At 32.0% G+C, this 16,996-nt stretch overlaps 1 protein-coding gene across 1 annotated transcript; it reads left to right on the top strand.

Annotated features, from left to right (window-relative positions):
* Positions 1-752: 752 nt before the first annotated feature.
* On the top strand, positions 753-15,948 carry LOC134710760 (anti-sigma-I factor RsgI6-like). The gene is made up of 14 exons (XM_063571158.1): positions 753-829; positions 2,107-2,374; positions 5,107-5,252; positions 6,576-6,668; positions 7,308-7,464; positions 8,597-8,636; positions 8,886-9,044; positions 10,222-10,277; positions 10,925-11,062; positions 11,832-12,003; positions 12,403-12,510; positions 13,929-14,144; positions 14,781-14,994; positions 15,701-15,948. Exons 2-14 carry the CDS (start codon positions 2,178-2,180, stop codon positions 15,736-15,738), a joined length of 1,734 nt encoding a protein of 577 aa, XP_063427228.1. The 5' UTR covers positions 753-829; positions 2,107-2,177; the 3' UTR covers positions 15,739-15,948.
* Positions 15,949-16,996: the final 1,048 nt, after the last annotated feature.

Here is a 16,996-nt window from a genome sequence, read left to right as displayed (position 1 = left end):
ATAAACAGTCCCTACAAACAAATGATCATATATATAGTTCGTTACGAAATATGCATTTCTCAAGACGATGTCAGAAGACAATAACGGCATTATAAACCTTCTTACTTAGTTTTAGAGAAAACAAAATATAAGAATTACAAAACATATTATCACATTACAACATACAACACCAATAATTGATTCCTAAGAGAAATAAATTAATACATAAAGACGAACAATGACCATCACATGATCTACATTGTCTGACTAAGTACAATTATACAACCCGATCTGGTTACGTCTGTTTTACCTGCGCATAACCCTTCCTCTTTTCTTATGAAATGAATATACAATATTGAAGTCTTCAAAGTCTATCATCAAGATACAAGTAAAATATAACAAAAAGTGCGATATACCAGTACATATATAAAATCAACTAAGAAGAGCTAAATTACCAAGAAGTTGTAATTTGACTAAAAACAAGCTCTAGCCTTATCCAAATTATGATGGAAAGTGCCTTATTGCAATCATAAGTCATATCTCTATCCCTATAATATAATTCATTGAGACGTGTATTTATTGTTACATTTAGAACCAAAAAAATCTATTTTTGTCTGTTTTAAAATATTCAATTTGTTATCTGTTAATGAAATTTTATGCAACATATTTGTAGGCCTTATCTACCGCATTCAGAATATAATTATGTATATTATAACGTGACCGGCATGTGAATCGTTATCTATATATAGTGTATTTGTACTATTCCTGAATGTGAATATTCTCTAGACAAGATTTTAAGCACTCAAATATAATTGTTCCGTTTGATAACCAGGATTATTAGGCACCACTTGTAAGTACCAGCTACCTCGAATCAAATTTGTTTTTGTGTGCATTTCGTTCATTAAATCAATTGTTGAAACGAGGACTGCTTACTTGTTATTTTATTTTTTACTTATGATTTTTTTCTATCTTAAAAAATAAAGACGATATAGGACGGACGAAAGATACCAGAGGGACATTTAAACTCATATACTTAAATAAACTGACAACGGTAAGCTATGTTGAAGTTTTTCATCATTCAAACAACTCAGCAACGACAGTTTACCGATGGAAAGTACAGGCATGTCCCTTTAGAATAAACATGCTGAAATTACCCAAAAAAAATTGGCTAATTAACATCAACTACTAAAACTGTAGAACAATTCAACACATCACACTAATTGTTATGTCTACAACCCTCTTATGCTTAAATTTGTGCTTCATAAATTATTGCTAATCACAGGAAATTTACTTTTCCTAGAATCAAAATTATAACAAAATGAACAGCATTGTTAAGATAGCCTGGTTTGTTATAAACATAAAATCTACTAAAAGTATATTTAACGTACACAAAATTCCCTATTTTATGCCAGATTAAACGTAGGTCGCATACGTTAGGCGACAGTTCACTGTAAAAACAGTACCGAAAACTAAGCGTGATCTCAGATTGTTCGAGGAAGTTCGATCTTCCTTCAGTAGAGGACATCGTTGTGCTAAGCAAAAATCGGTTATAAAAGAGGGACGAAAGATACCAGAGGGACAGTCAAACTCAAAGATCGAATATAAACCGACAACGGCATGGTTAAAAATGACAGACAAATAATAGTTCTTAAGAAACAACATCTAAAACTAACGACGAAGCAACAAAAACCCCACAAAAACTAGTGGTGATCTCATGTGTGTCGGAAGGTTAGGCAGATTCTGCTCTAAACATATCCGTGGTCATCTGTAACACGTTCAATGACGGTCAATCAAATTATGGTGGCGTGCAAAACTTTTAATCGGAATTTTTCTGATTTTTATTTAATGGATAGCCGTTAAAGATCAATTTGTGATGAGACAGTTGGAACTTGTTTACTTTCATGTATTTTGCAAATGTACAGAATTCAAATTATGCGTGTACGACAAGTGCGTATAATTCATCTAGGTTATTGAAATTATTTGAGCTTCACAAAATATATATTAAGTAGACAGGACTATTGACTTTATCTTTCAGGCAATCAAGTTTTATTATGATTGTGTCTTATGAGTTTAAGCTTTTGAATTTTTTTCCTGTTGCTGTACAAATATTTCATCTTTTGTATAAAGGCAATATAACTTAGGATTGATTGTAAAAGCCTACGCTAAAGGATACAAAACAAAGACTAAGTACACTAAACATGGCGGCCATGCTGATCTACAACTTTAGTGTGGTCCTAATATTCTTGACTACAAGTATTGTTTTGGCAGCAGACTTATTGCAAAATTCTGATTTTGAGCATCCACATAATATTGCTCCCTGGGTGTGCAACCATTGTCAAGCATCAGTTGTAAATACTAGCTACCATGGTAATCGAAGTCTGAAAGTAACAAACAGGTAGGTCTTGTATGGGTTTAAATTTTAGTTTATTTATATATTCTGGGTCGATGCCTCTGCTGGTGGGCGTTTCGTCTTCGAGGGTATCTCCCGTCCAGTAGTCAGCACTTCGGTGTTGACATGAATATCTATTATGTGGTCATTTTTATAAATTTCCTGTTTACAAAACTTTGAGTATTTCGAAAAACTAAGGATTTTCTTATCCCAGGCATAGATTACCTTAGCCGTATTTGGCACAACTTTTTAGAATTTTGGATCCTCAATGCTCTTCAACTTTGAATTTGTTTGGTTTATAATTATTTTGATATGAGCGTCACTGATGAGTCTTATTTAGACGAAACGCGCGTCTGGCGTACAAAATTATAATCCTGGTACCTTTAATAACGATTTACACCACTGGGTCGATGCCTCTGGTGGTGGACGTTTCGTCCCCGAGGGTTTCACCAGCCTAGTAGTCAGCACTTCGGTGTTGACATGAATATCAATTATGTGGTCATTTTTATAAATTTCCTATTTACAAAACTTTGAGTATTTTGAAAAACTAAGAATTTTCTTATCCCAGGCATAGATTACCTTAGCCATATATGGCACAACTTTTTGGAATTTTGGATCCTCAATGCTCTTCAACTTTGAATTTGTTTGGTTTATAACTATTTTGATATGAGCGTCACTGATGAGTCTTATGTAGACGAAACGCGCGTCTGGCGTACAAAATTATAATCCTGGTACCTTTGATAACTATTTACACCACTGGGTCGATGCCTCTGCTGGTGGACGTTTCGTCCCCGACGGTATCACCAGTCCAGTAGTCAGCACTTCGGTGTTGATGTTCCGGACCATATGAGTATCTGGACCATACGCGTCATGACCATATGGGTATATACTCATATGGTCCGACCATACGCGTATGGTCGGACCGTACCCGTATGGTCGGGGTAATCAACACGTATACTTTTAAACTCTTCATTAGGTGTGACCCTTCTGATTGTTACGTCACTAAAATGTCATTTTATGTATATTAAAAAAAAATATTAAAAAAAAACAGTTTCGCACAGTTAATATTGCTTACTATTTGTAAGTACAATTATAAAAAGATGCCAAAATTAAATGAACATATTGTACAAGGAATTTTATTGTTTAAAGTAGGTGACATCACCGGCAAGAATCATGATATTTTTTAAAGATCATGATATTTTTTAAGACATTTTTAAAGTAAAATATTAAAAGTGTATGTTTCTTTATGTTTTCTATTCTTTTTTTCTATAATTCTATTTAATCTTAATTATAAGACGGTAAAATAGCATTTAAGAGCCATGAAATAGCCACTGTCTTTATCTAATTTGATCTGTGAAATTCATTTTACTATATTGGAGATCTAGAGTTTCTCAAAAACACCGTAGACACATCGGAATTGTCCGAGTCGATATCACTGCACGCAGCCAAAACAGAAAAACTACATGTATGGTACCGTGTGAATTTCATTTTAAGTATACAAAAGCATACACGAATACAATTAGCGATGAAAACTAAGATCAACTGACTGTGGCATCAATATTTAATGTTTATGTAGCTTTTGACATGTAAAATTAATACATTTTTTTTAAACACATTTGTTTTTACGATAAAGTTTATTGTATTATTTCTATTGTATATTTGAAAAAATACCTATATGGTCCAAATACTCATATGTTCCGGCCCGTTAATAACCAAACGAGTATAATACTCAAATGGTCTGACCATACGCGTACGGTCGGACCATACGCGTATGGTCGGACCATATGAGTATACGCATATGGTCATGACCATACGCGTATGGTCCAAATACTCATATGGTCCGGAACATTGAAATGAATATCTATTATGTGGTCATTTTTTATATTTCCTGTTTACAAAACTTTGAGTATTTCGAAAAACTAAGGATTTTCTTATCCTAGGCATAGATTACTTAGCCGTATATGGCACAACTTTTTGGAATTTTGGATCCGCAATGCTCTTCAACTTTGAATTTGTTTGGTTTATAACTATTTTGATATGAGCGTCACTGATGAGTCTTATGTAGACGAAACGCGCGTCTGGCGTACAAAATTATAATCCTGGTACCTTTGATAACTATTGAAGATGAGTATGACGTCCATTTTGGCTGAACTAGTGTACATTTGTGATTATTGGCCGGCTTAAACCGTCCTCTTAGTGCGGGATTTTCCACTCTCTTGAAGACCTATTGGTGTCATTAGGGTTGTTCACATTGACACATTCCCCTTTTCAATTCTCATTTTTATTTTCGATCATATGAAACCATTTTTTAATTATATTTGTTTCAGAATAAATGAAAAAATTGCAAGATCTTGTGATAACCTTTGTGAATGTGCAGCTGTATGACGATATGCCTATTGCTATTCTTCACGACATAAAAAGCCAAACATAATATAATTGTCAACAAAATTTACTATAAGAAAGTGATTGTTATCTACTTATACAAATCTTTATTTGCATTTTCATATTGCATGCCTTAGTATTTTTTTCAAATTTCTTACGTTATACTTAATCAATTTATTATTTCAATTGACATAATTATACTATGATGCACTGAAGCCTTAAAGCTATTGACTGATTATATAATTATCTTTGATACAATTAATCAAACAACAGTTAAACTATAGTCAGTCTTAATGTATGTTCAATAAAATAAATAAATTTCATAATGCTATCATCGCTAATTCTTTATATTACAGACATCAAATTCAATCAGGATTGACACAGTTCTTTAATGTACAGGGTGGAAAAAATTTAAAATGCAGGGCATATATCAAGGTTTTAAATTTGCCACATGGTAAAATGTCGGTTAGTGTTAAATTAATGAGTGCCATTTCTACGCACGGTAAGTTTTGATTGTAAAATGCTTTATTCCTATTTATTCTTTATTTTTAATTTCAAATGGAAAAAATACAAATTTGCTTGACGTTGATGTCGATGTTCATTTCTCAATTTACACTTAAGACTAACATCCCACTGAACAGATATTCTAATTAATATTAAAAAAAAATGTGGTATGATTGCCAATGAGACAACTATCCACAAAAAACCAAGATGACACAAACATTAACAACTATAGGTCACCGTACGGCCTTCAACAATGAGCAAAGCCCATACCGCATAGTCAGCTATAAAAGGCCCAGATAAGACAATTGAAAACGATTCAAACGAGAAAACTAACAGCCTTATTCATGTAAAAAAAAATGAACGAAAAACAAATATGTAACACATAAACAAAGGACAACCACTGAATTACAGGCTCCTGACTTGGGACAGGCACATACATAAATAAAATGGCGGGGTTAAACATGTTAGCAGGATCCCAACCCTTCCCCTAACCTGGGACAGTGGTATGACAGTACAACATAAGAAAGAACTATAAAAATCAGTTGAAAAAAGGATTAACTCATCAGAAAGACAAAATATACAAGTGGACGTGACTGGGTACTTATACATTCCGACACAAAAAGACACTATGATAATGTTTGCATTTCCAAAACAAATAAGTTTAGTTTTTGTTGGTGTTTGTGATCTATTTAAATTACACATAACGCTACGTAATAATATGTTTTATATATGACATGGTTTTTAACAATGTGCTTAAGAAATATCATACAACCCCAATCACAGCATTCCAGAGTTGGATTAATACACATATGATTTCACTACTACATTTCATAACCTCACGTGGTATGATTAACCAGGATAAGTAATGATTATACTCATCATTTTATCGACCATAGGTGTATGTCAAAATACTCATGTATGTCTGTTCAAAGTCATGAACCTGTTTTTCAGTGGTTGTCTTTGGTTCAAGTCATATATGTTTTAATAAATTGCCATTACAAATAAGGCCGTTATTTTTATCGTCAGAGACAAAATTTCTACGTTATGAAATTGCCGTATCTTTTTGACGGCAGTAGGGTGATCTATAGCTATTTACATGATTGTCCTTTTACCTTGGGACGTGTTGTGTCGTTAACAATCATGTCACTCTTTTTTCAATTTTGAATCATTACATGCATAATGGTATAATATTTATGATCATTAAAAGTGGTTTAAAAGTTTATCACCACAGACTTCATGTAAGTCCAATGAATTTCTTCTTCCTTATTTTGCAAGATATATTTTAATTTGACGATAAACATAATACAATTTTCAATTGAAGGAAGACTGCACCATAGTGTTATTGGTTTAAACAGATATGTTAAGCCAAAAAATGGATGGACAGAAATCGGTGGAGACATACCAATTCCTTCAGGTAATGTGTCAAATGACCTGTATCGTTTTTGGTGAAAGCTTATTATCTGACAGTATCTAAACGATTGAAAAAAAAATTATACATTAAAGATATAATTCACGTAGATTTGCTTTTCAATCGCCATGTACGAGTTCATTAAAGATTAAGTATTATACAGTTTGATGAAAAAAGTAAAATCACAAAAATACTGAACTCCGAGCAAAATTCAAAACGAAAAGTCTGTAATCAAATGGCAAAATCAAAAGCTCAAACAATCAAATAAATAAATAACTGCTGTTATTGCTACAGGCATCTGATTTTGAAAATGGTAGATTGAACATGGTTTTACAGCTAGCTAAATATCTCTCTTGTATGAAATTCCTTATATTGACAATGATGCTTGAATAACACAAACAAACATAAAAGATAAAACATATTGTACATGAAAAAGTTATCTCTTTGACAAAAACTTAAACACTTTCTACCCTATTTATTTTAAGGGTTACGTATCTTATACAGCAATTTATATATGAATTAATAATAATTATCCAATATTTTTTATTTATAAATACGAATGATCAATAAAACATGGGAAGTAAATCAATCCAATCTACAACTAAATGTGAATTATTATTTATTATGTATATACCCATGTTACAGGAACTTCGCGAATACAAATCGCCACACAAATAGACGACCCGTCGGTGAATTATCTCTTGGATTATTCAAGCTGCCAATACATTGAACAAGACCCTTATTGGAAAACAAAGGCAAACCAAAGAATAAATAACCTCCGAAAGGGATCGCTAAACATAAGGTAAATAAAGGCAACAGTAGAATGTCGCTTTACAAAACTCGTAAATCAATGGACAACAAATAAAATCGGGGTAACAAACTTAAAATGAGGGAAACGCATTAAATATAAGAGGAGAACAACGACACAACATCAAAATGTAACGCACACAGAAACGGAAAAAGCATTAGACCTAATCCGATGAGAATAAGAAATTTAACATCAAAACCAAATACATGAACTTGGGATAGAAAAGTACCGTGACACGTCTTATAGTATTGTGAATTCACACTCAAATATAAGAGGAAATAAACGACACAACGGAAACACAACGTTAAAATGTAACACACACAGAAACGAACTATAATATAACAATGGCTAAATTCCTGACTTGATACAGGTTATTTTTAAAGAAAAAAAATGATGGGTTGAATCTGGTTTTGTGTTATGTCAAACCTCGCACTCTAATGGCAATATTAAATAATACTTTTAAATGACAACATAATATTACAGGACTACAATACAAATAAATAGGAGAACATATTAGTCAAAGAAACACGTGAATAATAGCATACAAAAGGCATCAGTTTCAAAATTCAATACGTCAGAAACGCGCCTCGTCCACACACAAGTGACGCCCAGATATAAAAGTTCGAAAGTCAAAAACAGTTCAAAGTTGTACAGCACCGAGGATCCAAAGTTCAAAAAGGTTATGCCAAATACGGATAGGGTTTTCTGCTTGGGATAAGAACATCCTTATTGTTTAGAACAATTTATGCTATTGCAAACAGTAAATTTTATCAAATGAATATAAAAGATAAACATGATAAAACTGAAGTATTAACTAATTACAGAAAACAAAACCCGGATACATTACAAAGACCAACACAAAAAATAGACACACCCGACTTAGTTAAGGCCTCAACGCAAAAAGTGAAACAAGTGACGTCACATACGAAGTGGTGAAAAGGCACAAATATTACGTCATATTTGAAATTTCGAAACAGCACAAAAACGACGTAAACACCATAATAAAATAACACATCAAAAAAATTAACCCATGGCATTAAGAGAAAGAAGATCGCTATGATCAATAAAATCAATATAGTATGAAACAAATACATTTACATTTTCTCTTTTTGTTTCCATGTTGTAGTCTTGCAAGCACTCATCCATCAAGCGGCATAACTGTTCAGGTATTATTTATTTACGACCCTTCAAAACCATTAATACTCATCAACAATTTAAGCGAAAGATATAAGCTTGTTGAAAGTTTTTTTTTCACTAAAAGTTTATTTAAGATATATTAAAGACCTGTGAGCTATATACTGTCTTTTTACAGTACACGCATTCTTTTCTAAGTACTGTGTATAACTTTTCTTAGAAATAATATTTTCTTTTACTATCTTACATAATATTAAACAACCTTTTCCTTCTGTTGATAGATAAAACAGACAAAAAGTAAGTTTGCCTTTGGAACAGCAATAAAAGCACCATTCATCACAGATAGTTCATATAAAGCTTACCAGGACTTCGTGTATAACAACTTTGAATGGGCTGTAACAGAAAATGCATTGAAGTGGAGACTTATGGAATGGACAAAAGTAAGAATCATTCATATATGATGTTTTTCATGGGTTTTTTATCCTTAATTTATCTTTTTAATTATGCCTGTTACTTAAAAGAAATAAGCATTATTTAAAGTTGACCAAGGATTTTCAGAGGGTACAAGCAATTGGGTTTTTTTTTGGGGTTGTTTTCGTAAAAACGATGGTTTTGCAAAATAATGATAGCTATTTCAACAAAACATAGAATGAAAACAAAAGTAAGAATATTGAACCTTAGCAAAAGCCAAAGCTAAAGTTAACGTCACCACTTCTTTCAAATTTGAGTTCGTGCTCCCGCATGCTAGAACTCATTGATGTGGAATGACAAATAGTAAAAATAGATTATACACATACTATGATAGACGTTTTATGCATATGAGTAAACGCATCATAGATACCAGGATTGACATCTTATATTTACGCTAGACACGCGTTTCGTCTATAAAAGACTCATCAGTGACGCTCGAATCAAGAAACCAAAGGTCATCGACTATAGTCAACTATACAGTATGGCTTAATCTCATTGTCGTTATATTTACCAACATCCACTTCATCTAAACTGTTGTGGATAGTTGTCTTATTTGTAATAATAGCGCATCTCGTTATTTATATCGAGTTTTTTCAAGCTAAAAGACAATGCAAATGTCTTAAGGATCATACACTGTAGATGCAATTATAGTATTGATTTTACAAATTGTGACTTAGATGAAGAGTTGTCTCATTGTCACTCATACCATGTCTTCTTATGTCTACATGTGATGAGAAATAGCTTTCTGTAAAAGCTTTGAAAAATGAACTCATCGTTCTAATTTTCTTGCAAGTAGTTTTAATGTAACGCATAAGATAAAGTAATTGCACAGTTTTGTTATAGACTAAATTACCTGAGTTACCTTTAATGTTGATTTTTTTTATTATAAAACCAATCAAAATCATTTAGGTATTTTTAATGCATTACTGCATGATAAATTAATGTTTATATTTTGTTTTGTCAGAAATTTTCAAAGTTTGCTTACTTCAGTAAAATTTTGTACCGATCACGTTTTGAAAATATGTTGGTTAAATACCAATTACTAGTATAACAACTTATAAACATGTAAAGGGACAAAATACTCATGCACACGAGTTGCAGAAAATTTTATAACAATATCTGAAATACTTATTTTTGATATTCCAGAGTCATATTAATTACGCCAAAGGTGTTGATGCTGTCAAAGTGTTAAAGGCTCATGGGTAAATTTCATTTTCAAATACCTCATCACATAATATTTGGTAATTTTTTAACGCTATTTGCTTGTATCTTTAGTATCCATAGTAATATTGATAACTAAACAAATTTCGATCGAACAATGATTAAAACAATGATTTGAAATAATCAATTTCTTTTTAAATTCATATGACGAGTAATTTGCAACAAATATAATACTATTTTTGTATTCTTTTATATAAACATGAAAAAAAATAATTATCTCAAATGATGCATTTCAAATCACCAAATACAAATCTCTACCACGCGCTTTTAAAAGAATGTGGAGAAACTATGAGTATACTAATATGTTATCGTTCTGCTGCCAAACGAACAAATTGGTCTTGTACTGATGTCACATGGACAAATATTTTCCTATGGAATTCACATTTGTGTTGACTGATAATACCGTTCGTCTAAAGTGTTTTTTTGGATTTACTTTCATCGAGATAACTTACTCATGTCTATTATTTCATGAATAACTGTCTTACGTAAATGCAAATATATGTCAGAAGGTAGGAACAAATGCAGAACATATTCTTTTTTCTATTACGTTTGGTAGTTATGTAGTGATAATAACACAATCTGTGCTTTTGTTTACTTTAAAATATAGCAATAATGTATTTATTTTTAGTATGAAAGTAAGAGGTCACAACATGTTTTGGGGTACTACTGGTCATTCTCCAAGCTGGTTAGATGGTATGTCATCAACTGAGTTATTACAGCAAATGCATACAAGAGTAAACGGCATGGTATCTCATACAGGGGGACTGTAAGTTTTTTTTTTTTTTCATAAACTTTTATTTTCTCAAGGACATTTTGCCTTAAATATTTGAATTCTAGCAAATGTTCGGAATTCATATTTAACAGAAAGACAGATAATTGCGTTGAAAATAAAGAAAAATTGAAGTATAAAATTCTCGTGTCGATTTCGGTGTTTTTTTATAAGGTTTCTTTTTCTTATTTCTACTGTGTATGCATGAAAAAAATCGGTACCGGACGTTAAGTCAAAAACATTCATTTAATCAAATATAAGGAATTTATAATGTCGTCAAATCCAACGTGCTATTTGTCAAATGGAGTTAATTGTTCGAGATCTTTTCAAAATTTGTCGATAATATAACGAACAGAGCAACATTGTTCCGTCAAGTTTATCAGGTAAATCTCTCAAAATAACCACTCTAAAACTAGCTGTGCGGGGTCAAAATGAAATTTCCCGAAATCCTTGCATTGATAATGTGTTTGAACCTACAAGACATTTAAGCGCATTGAAAAAGACCCCTTTATCGTTTATCTGACATAACCATCGGTATTGTCGCGAGTCTGACATTGGCATGTGCTACCTTTTAATCGTATTGAGGGTTACGCATGACTATCAGAAGGGTACTGCTTATTTTTCTACTTACACTTCTACAGTTATCATGCGGTTTGCCATGTAAGGGTTTTGGTAATATTCTAACATATTAAATAAAAGTTTGCAATGGGTTTATGTCATCACAAAATTCACTAATACATTTCGAAGACATTTTGTATCATTACAGATTGGAACATTGGGATGTGAACAACGAAAACATACACGGAGACTATTTTGAACAAAAAACAGGACATTCAAATATCACCATGGAAATGTTCGACTGGATGCATTCATTAGAACCAAATGTTAAGCTGTTTCTGAATGACTTTGCCGTTGTGAATACTCATCTTTCGACAACGGTTTGTAGAGTTTAATGAATAGGGTTGTGTTGATTGTTATTTTCTTGTAGTTTGTATTTTTTCATATTATCAAATCTGACTTTTTCAACTGGTATGCACAAATATTTATAATATATGTTATAAAAATCATTAACAAAGAGGATATGAAAGATATGCATTTCACCTCGGACCAGCAATGAATAAAAAATGACTTAAATGAACAGTAATTTAAATGAACTTAAAATTGATACATCGATGGGTAGAGAAAAAAATGTGTTAGCCATTGTCTTAATAGTTTTCTTTAATACTGTAGTAGACGTTTTACTTTATTTTGTATTTTCTTTATATAAAAAGGCAAAATAAATAACAAATAAATCAAGTTCAATTCAATTCAATTAATTTTATGATTTGTTTACACAGGCTTACAAAAGTCAAGGCAAAAGATTCAAAGACAGTGGTGTTCCAATATACGGAATGGGAGTTCAAAGCCATTTCAAAACTAGTCATCTTGATATGGATGTTCTTAAGGTATATCTTACATATGCAGGAAAGAGATAAAATCGTTTAAAAACAGCACAACAATCTGACAAATATGTACATTTCGTCTTTAGATATTAACATTAAAATGTTATTTCTAATAATATTTAAAACGTATTAAATCAACTGATAACGATACACAGTCATCACAGGAGAAAAAAACGAAATAGTCTAGGACAAACCTTTGAGATATCATTTTTATTTGAAAGACAACAACTTCTTCGAGTACACTAAAATGCAAAAAAAAAAGTACAATCGAAAGGATGGGGACAGGACTTTCGTATTTTCTAAATTTCAGTTTTTGTTATTAATGCCTCGTATACTATATCATCTCCTTGATAGTTTTGATGATAGCTAGAAAATACTATATTACATGAATATAAAATTGAGAATATAAATAGGGAATAAGTCAAAGAGACAACAACTAGACTAAAGAGCAGATAACAGCCGAAGGTCATAAATCGGTCTTCAACGAAGCGAGAAAATTTCGCGACCGGAAGTAGGCCTCAGCTTGCTCTTAAATAAAAATATGTACTAGTTCAGTAAAAATGGATAACACACTTAACTCCTGATTATAGATATAAACTAATAATTAAAAAAGTAGTAGACTAACAAAGGTCAGAGGCTCCTGACTTGGGACAGGTGCAAAAATGCGTCGGGGTTAAACATGTTTTTTTAGATCTCAATCCTCCCCGTACGGTATGTTCTATCAACGACACAAACTTCTTTATCGGCGCACTTTTCAATTAACTATCAACGACAAAACCTTTTTTTTTTGTTGGCGTCGTTGGAATATTCACCATCTACTACAATACATTTTGTTGTTGGGACCTTTTGTTAGATTTATTTGCATGTTTTATTGTAATGTTTAAGTGAATTATTTTAATTGTACATTTATTTTACACAGTTTTCGTTGCTGGATTACAATAACTGTCACATAAAACTATTATGCCTGTTTGGGTTGCTCGCCAAATTTTGTCAATATAACGGATCTATAAACAACTGTCATAAAAATGAAAAGTATATAAAGAAAAAAATCTTGTTTAACCCACCAAGTCAGTCACCACTCTGTGGCATGTGCTCCGTTTGTTGAATGCGTTTGGTTTTGTCATTTATAATGGACTACCTTGTTTTGTCTTCGAGTTTGTTAGGTTTGTTATAATTTTGTTATTTTACTGTTGTATTATCGATTTGTACAATTAGAAACAGGACAGGTAGAGCAGGATGATAAACCCAAGTTTTGCATTGGATCGTGTTTCTCAGTCTCAAACGTTCTATACAGTTTTTGTCATTTTGTATTTTTTTTTTTTGTCGTGGTTTTGTCGATTTCTCTCCGACTAAAGATAATGTATTGTCCCTTTGATGTATGTGTAGCTTTTCCTAAAATGAACTGTCTATTTATTCTGTAGTATAGATTAGATAAGGTTGCTGAAGTTGGACTTCCGATATGGATAACAGAACTAAGTATTTTAGACAATAATGCCAATGATAAAGCTACAGCGCTTGATGATGTTATGACATTGTACTTCAGTCATCCTGCAGTTGAAGGAGTACTCCTTTGGGGTTTTTGGGATGGTGGTGTTTTTGACAAAGCAATCGCTTTAGCAACAGGAAGTAATGTTACGGTGAGTAATTTTGCAAAATATAAAATTCAATCCTGTTATCTTATATGATGAGTTTATTCATGAGTTTATTCACAACCACTGGGTCGATGCAACTGCTGGTGAAGACGTTACTAAGTTGAAAAACTTGTGTCTAATCCATTTGTCTCTTTTTGGAACAATAACATATGTTTAAACTAACTGCTGATGGAGTTTTTATTCCCCGGGGGTATCATCAGCCCACTAGTCAGCACTTCTGTGTTGACATGAATTTTATCATTGATATGATCATAATTATAAATTAACTGTTGACATTTTTTTTTTATTTATGACATACTTAGGCTTTTCTACCTCAGGAATAATTTACATTAGCTGTATTTGGCAACATTTTTATGAATGTGTTTGTCCTCAATGCTTGAACTTCGTACTTTATTTGTCCTTTGTAACACTTTTTAATTCGAACGTCACGAGTCTGTCGCAAATTTAAAATTTCAATCCTGGTATCTATGTTGAATTTATTAAAGATAATAGAACATTAAATATTACTATTACTATAAATTGATACATTCTGAATATACGAAGATATAATAGATGCTTTCAAGTATTTTACATCTTAACTCATAATGTATTCTTTACAATGCATTTCTGATTCTGTTTTAGCCAAATGCCGCTGGAACAAAGTGGATGGAGTTATTTCACCAAACATTCAGAACTAATGAGTCTCATTCTTTTAATGGTTCATCTTTCATTCATACAAGAGCATTTCTAGGTGAACATGACTTGGTGATAAAACAAAACGGCAACATCATACATACAGAAACTATTAACTTGGATCAAGGTGGAAAAGCTGCTACTGTGCATCTACAAGGCTCAGGTTTGTACAGCAACTATTTATCTAGATCATGGTTGAAAACAGGTACTGGGCAAATACTAGGCTCATGTTTGTATGAAAACCATTAACGGTCTTTGGTGGGATTCCTTTTACTCAGTTATCAGTTTTCTATTTTGTTTTATGATTATTTGTTATTCTTTGATTATTTATTTTTTAGACATGACGTTGTCAGTTTGTTTTCGACTTACTTGTTTGAATATCCTTTTGTTATCTTTCGTCTCCCTATTGTAATCTAACTTGAACTGCTACTGTACATCTGCATGGCTACGGTCTGTATGGAAACTAGTTATTTATATCGTAGTACAGCTACTTTACATCTAAAAAGCTCAGATTTATACATTGATCATGTTGGAAAACAGATACTGCTCATACAGAAAGCTCATGTTAGTATAGAAACAATTAACTTAGCTTAAGGTTTAAACGCTGTTACTGTGCATCTACAAGGCTAGGATTAGATGGGAAGTTTAACCCCGCCAAATTCTGTGTGTATATGTCCAAAATTACTGGATAATCTGTTTATAAAATGGCAAAGATAAACAAGTTTCTGAGTGGTCATCTGACTACATATATCTACAGGATCACAAAAAAACAAATGTCAATGATCTTCAATTTTGGTCAGAATGCAATTATACACTGTTGTACAATGTATGTATGAAAAATGCTAAAACTTTAACATTCTTTCTTTCAGGAAGCAGCGTTCATGTATCACATGTTGCCTTCGGGTAATTTCGAGGAGCATAGTTAAACAAATCAACAATATAGAATTATATATCAACAACATCACACGATATAAAAATATTTATTTCATGTATTTGTAATTTATAGCGAATATATCTCGCCATCTTATTCTCGCATTGGCCCGAATGTTTTAACAATAAAGAGCTGTTAAAAATGATATACAATGTTTTCTAGGTTCGTATTATAGTCCGTCCAAATAAATTCCAATTTATAACCAAAGAAAAGTGTCATCGAAAGGTCACAAATCAAAATATTCGACCATGATCTGTTTATCAGCTCAAAATTTGTCATTTAGATTTTTAACGATCAAGAGATACAAACAATTAAGATTATAAAATATTATTGACTGCTGTACCCTAATTTTGGACAATCTGGTATTGTAGTTAGTCACCACTTCGGTGTTGCAATGCATATTAATTATATGATTATTTTTGTAAACCTATTGTTTGCAAAAGTATGAATTATTCTAAATACTAAGGATTTTCTTATCCAAGGCAAATAACCTTAGCCGTATTTGGAAAAGTTTTTTTGGTATTTCGGGTCATCAATGCTCTTAATTTTGTGAGGCCTTCTGTACTATTTTTTTGTGTTGGTCTTTGTAATGAATCCGGGTTATGTTTTTCTGTAGTTAGTTAATACTTCAGTTTTATCATGTATTTCTTTATATTCATTTGATAAAATTTACTGTTTGCAATAGCATAAATTGTTCTAAATAATAAGGATGATCCTATCCTAAGAAGAAAATCCTAGTCGTATTTGGCACAACCTTTTTGAACTTTTGATCCTCAGTGCTGAACAACTTTGTACTTATTTTGACTTTCGAAATTTCTATCTGGGCGTCACGGGTGAGTCTTGTGTGGACGAGACGCGTATTGAATTTTAAACCTGATGCCTTTTGCTAGCTATTATCCGTGTGGTTTTTTTTGTCTAATATGTTCTCCTATTTATTTGTATTGTAGTCATGTAATATTATGTTGTCATTTAATGTTATATTTAACATTGCCATTAAAGTGCGAGGTTTGGTATGCCACAAAAAAAGGTTCAACCCAACATATTTTCTTTTAAAATGTCCCATATCAAGTCAGGAATTTGGCAATTGTTATATTATAGTTCGTTTCTGTGAGTGTTACATTTTAACGTTGTGTTTCCGTTGTGTCGTTTATTTTCTCTTATATTTGAGTTTGAATTCACATTACTATAAGACGTGTCACGGTACTTACCTATCCCAAATTCATGTATTTGGTTT

Source organism: Mytilus trossulus, chromosome 1 (assembly GCF_036588685.1).
Source record: "Mytilus trossulus isolate FHL-02 chromosome 1, PNRI_Mtr1.1.1.hap1, whole genome shotgun sequence".
In the NCBI taxonomy this organism is placed as follows: Eukaryota; Metazoa; Mollusca; class Bivalvia; order Mytilida; family Mytilidae; genus Mytilus; species Mytilus trossulus.
The sequence above is the reverse complement of the archived record's forward strand: the minus strand, read 5'-3'. Positions and strand labels throughout refer to the sequence as shown.